At 38.9% G+C, this 4,840-nt stretch overlaps 1 protein-coding gene across 1 annotated transcript; it reads right to left on the bottom strand.

The window, feature by feature from the left end:
- Positions 1-696: 696 nt before the first annotated feature.
- Positions 697-4,102, bottom strand: LOC120943364 (noggin-2-like). The gene has a single exon (XM_040356613.1). The coding sequence runs from the start codon at positions 2,540-2,542 to the stop codon at positions 1,886-1,888; it is 657 nt and encodes a 218-aa protein (XP_040212547.1). The 5' UTR covers positions 2,543-4,102; the 3' UTR covers positions 697-1,885.
- Between the last annotated feature and the right edge of the window lie 738 nt (positions 4,103-4,840).

The following is a 4,840-nucleotide window of genomic DNA, read 5'->3' as shown; positions in this document are numbered from 1 at the left end:
AACATGACGCATGAAAGGGGACGGTGCACACATCATTTTATATGGTGTCAGGAACTCCACGTTCTCATTGCATTGCAAAAAAATTAATTGGCTGTGATTAGCAATTTTAATTAATTATTTAAAAACAATATCCTTATTTTTGTGATTAGATGGAAACTCATCATAGGAGAATATTGCTACACTTTGTTTGCGTTAATTAACAATTAGAGGCAACCTCTAGAATGATATAATCCCTCTCTCAGTAAAAAAAAAAAGCTCCTTTTACTCTTCAGCCAAATGCAGTAAAACCTTGGTTTGCGAGCATAATTCGTTCCAGAAACATGCTTGTAATCCAAAGCACTTGTATATCAAAGCATTCTTTTTACAGGGTATAAAAGAGAAGAGAGGCGCCTCTAAGTGTAGCAATAAGTTGATAAATGTTGTACCTTCATTAAATGTAACCATATTTCTACACTTAGAGGCTCCTCTCTTTCTTTTTTTATACTTAGTTGTGAAATGACGTTACTCTTATATCAAGACATCGCTTGTATATCAAGGCAAAATGTATTAAAACATTTTGCTTGTCTTGCAAAACGCTCTCAAACCAAGTTACTCTCAAACCAAGGTTTTACTGTAAACAAAACCTGATGTTACTGATGCCATTTTGCTCGGTATAAATTAGAGGTAGTTTTTCTAAATAAAGGACACCAAGAATTCTTATGTGAACCACTGTATATTTATTTTCTCCTAAATCAACTTGCGTGACTTCCTTTCGTATTTATACCTGTCACGTGAAAAAGGAGCTTTCAAGTATAGCTGACCAATAGCTTTTGCAATTAGAACCACATTTGCTTTTTGTCTTTTTTTTTGCATTCCTTACCTGCAATCCTTACAAATAAATAAATATACAAAGATAATCAAATCTGCTTGCTAAAAATTCTACCCATAGTACATAAAAAAAAAAAAAGATACCACTCTGTTATAAAACATCTAAACTTTTTTGCTGTTATTTATATTTCTCAATTATTTTATTATATTAAAATACCTAGAAAGATCTGCATATAAGTTTCAGATTCATTTGTGTTCATGGATCAGATTTACCATTGGCCGCTACAGGAAAACGTGTGAGGTGTAAGTACGGCGCTGAAGCACATGGTGGCATTGCAGGGGTTAAGTTAAAGGAGCAGCGCAAGACAGATTTGAAGTCTGGTCCATGTCTTATATACTAAAAAATACCCTTTGAAAATAAAATACAGCTAGCAACAGTAAAGAGAAAATTACATCAGTATTACATAAAAAAAAAAATCTATTTATTTACAAAAGCTGGTGACTTGGATTTAGATTCCCTTTTTTTTTTTCTGTTTTGTTCTTATGTTTTTTTTTATTTATGTTAAAAAGCTATATTACATATAAAAATAAAACATCTGATTGGAGGTGCTTAGTTCCGGATGCTTTTATCAAGCTTTAAAAATAATATACATAGCAATAATACAATAATAATAATATGAATAATTATAGTTATCAACAGTGCAAGGTCGGGGAAGATAACACTTTCTATCATCTTAATACTTCATAAACTGATTAATATCCCAACAGAAAAAAAAAAATATTAATTTATGGCAATAATTCCTTTTTTTTTTGTTTTGTCCCTGTCTGGCCTCTTCGAGAATACCTTATTCTGTGACTTCATTGCAAGTACAGAAAGGGTTAAGGGAGTCCACTCCCCCCAACCTCCAAAGTTTTTTCTGCTGTCAACCAGTCCGAACTGTGGTTGTATTCACTATCCAGTTCCCCAGTGTCAATGGCAAAAAAAAAAAAAAGCACCAGGTTACTTGTCCTTCAGAAGTGCAAGGTTTAACCAGTGACCCATTCAACCCCCCAAGTCTTTTTCACCGATGAGCAGCAGTTAACACGAGCACTTACACTCTGATAATATTGGATACTGGAAAGGGATCCAGGTGCAGAACCTCTGCCTTGACCATCCCTGGCAGTGCCACCTCAGGAAAATTTTGGTGACAGACTTGTGGGGTCTGCAGTACATGCCCTCTGGCATGGAGCAAGACTTTTCTGAAAAGCATTGTCCTTCTTTGATGAACCTCGGCCAAAACCTGACCCCCAAGTCCTTCCAAGTGTATAATACCGGGCAGTAAGTGTAAGCCCACAACCACTGTAAGAACTTTCTCCTGGCTTTCTTCCCCATCTTGATCCTTCCACCGTAAGGTGCCTCACTGAGGTCCATCTTCTTCAAGTCCACCGGCATAGCGCCGGGGTTTTTCGTTTTTGTCAGCGAGTCGTGGGCGGACGTATTAACGAGGTTGGGCAAAACCACCGCCATGAAATTGGGGTCAAAGTTGCTGCCAAGTTTCTTCCTCAGTGTCCTCTCATCCAGGTCCTGCTCCTTTGGGTCCTGCTCGGGGTCAGGTTGCTCGATGACGGGCAAGACGGGCAACTCCCCGCTGGGAGAGGGTCTGAACCTGAGAAACGGTTGGCAGGACCCCTGATGGTGAACTAAAACCAAACAGGAGCAAAGCAAAACCGCCTGAGGGAGATTGATCCTCTTCATGATGTTAAACCCCCCCCTTCAAAGACGAACAAGGTTCTCCCACCCCTCCCACGTGGTTTAATCAAACGACTTTTAGATGTCAAAAAGAAATAAAAAAAGTGATAGTAATCCAAAAGGGAGGGTATCAGAACGTAGGCGAGCACTTTTTTCGACCCAACTAATTGCTTTATATTCTCTCCTTGGCCTGTGTAGCGGAGCTCAGAAATAGACACAAAGTCCGGAGAAGATGCTTTAAATAGAACGGCGGTGTGTGACACACACACACAGATGGATATACTGTATGGGATCTGCAAGCCTGGTGGAGCCAGGAGGTTTTCTCACAGAGACGAAGCTGTGTCCGTCAGTAGGGCGAACCACACAAGGAAGGCAAAGATTTTTAAGTTGCCCCTTCCTCCAAGTTTTTCGGTTGCCCCCCTTCTTTTCTTATCCCTGCGCTGCAGAAGTTGGCTCGCGGGATAGAAAAATTCACAGAGGAATAGGCTCCATCCCCATGGTGACATCCAGGACAACTTGTCTAGACTCTGCAATACAGTCTGCTCCGAGACAGGAGCCAATGGTTTAAAAATAATTAAAATTAATCCTTTCAATTGGGGAAAATTATAGGCAGAGATGTAGGCTGGTAGCTTATCCAAAACATTGAGTTTCCAAGCGTCTCAAATCTGTGCAGAAACTAAAAAAATAATAATAATAATAATATATATTAAAATCCTGAAAAAAAAAGTAGAGATCCTTAAAGTAAAAAAATTGAATTGCCCATGCGATTTAGACAGTTCCAAAGTCCCTGAAGACCCGCACAGGCGATCGACTTCATCCTCAAGGATGTTTTCACTTTCTCCCTCCTAATTTTAAAGGAATCCTTTTTTTTTGGAACGAAGGCTTTTTGCATGGAGATTTGCTCATCCAGGGAGAATTCGAGTTTTGTCACAATTCCTCCGGCTCCAGCCTTTTGTATGGAGGGGTAGCAAGTCCCTTTTTTTTTTTTTTTTTTAAAGGCAAATGAAAAGACACAGAGAGCAGCGAGACAGCAAACACATGGAGCTGTGTGTGTGTGCAGGGCAAAGCTCTATTCTTTCTCCTCTGGCTGGGAAACAAGGGTTTTTGGGTGCAAATGAGATGTTGCTTCTTGGGAGGCACACTGGTAAGCCTCCTTTTACAATATTATGTGGGTGCAGAGATAAAAAAGAAACACTTTGTGGTATCACATTGCTAAAATGAATGATATATCCAGATGTCCTTCACAGTTCAGGCATGGTCTATGGCCCCAGGGGTCTGGTGTCTGTCCCTCTGCAATGGCCAGATGGGAGCTGGTGAGTAGCAGGTTGCAATGCAGAAGGTACCAGGAGAATGGCCAACAAGTGCAATGTCCACCTCTGCTTTGGGGTCGGATCTTCGGGGGCAGGTGCTTTTCAGGGGTTCCTCTCTTCTGGAAACCTGCTTGTCACCCTTCTCTAGGCAGAGCTTGCAGTAGAATGACCCTCTCCTTGTGCTACTCACTCCTTAATGTGCTCTGCTCTCCACTCCAATGCAAGTTAAATATCTCCCCCTGATGGTGTGAATAGTTAGCTGACACTACCCACTGCAGTCACTCCCCCCCCCCCCCCCAAACACACACTCTCACACACTCCCTGACAGCCTCTCCACAACAACCCTTCACCAACCCCCCCTCCTTTCCTAAATCCTAACCAATTGAGAGTGTGCCTGCTGGGTCCTAAACCTCCCCGACCCCAGGATAGCTCTCCTTAACCCATATAGTGACTAGGGAAAAAAAATATTTTTATTATTGAATATCTCTCCAAATGTAATTTATATATAAAAACATTTTTTAGTGTAATATGCCTGATTAGAAAGAACATTTATATGTAATAGAAAAAAATATATATCGTTTTATCCCCCAAATTTTTTTTGGTGTGTAATATGCCTGATTAGAAACAACATTTATGTGTAATAGAAAAAATATATATATAGTTTTATTTAAAAAAAAAAAAAAAACATTTTTTTTAAGTATGGCTAATAGCGCCAATCTGTTTGGTAAATAAAGCAAATTAGGTAAAAATTTTAATTTTTATATTTATTAAATATTTTTTTTTTTAAAGCACACGGACACATTTTTTTTTGGTGTAATATGCCTGATTAGAAAGAACATTTATATGTAATAGAAAAAAATATATATAGTTTTATCCCCCCAAATTTTTTTTGGTGTAATATGCCTGATTAGAGAGAACATTTACCGTATATGAAATAGAAAAAAAATATATATCGTTTTATCCCCCAAATTTTTTTGGGTGTAAAATGCCTGAT

Source organism: Rana temporaria, chromosome 6, assembly GCF_905171775.1.
Source record: "Rana temporaria chromosome 6, aRanTem1.1, whole genome shotgun sequence".
NCBI classification, from domain to species: Eukaryota; Metazoa; Chordata; class Amphibia; order Anura; family Ranidae; genus Rana; species Rana temporaria.
The sequence above is the reverse complement of the archived record's forward strand: the minus strand, read 5'-3'. Positions and strand labels throughout refer to the sequence as shown.

Coding starts and splice junctions, on each gene's coding strand:
- LOC120943364 (XM_040356613.1), bottom strand. CDS start 2,542: ATGAAGAGGATCAATCTCCCTCAGGCGGTTTTGCTTTGCTCCTGTTTG.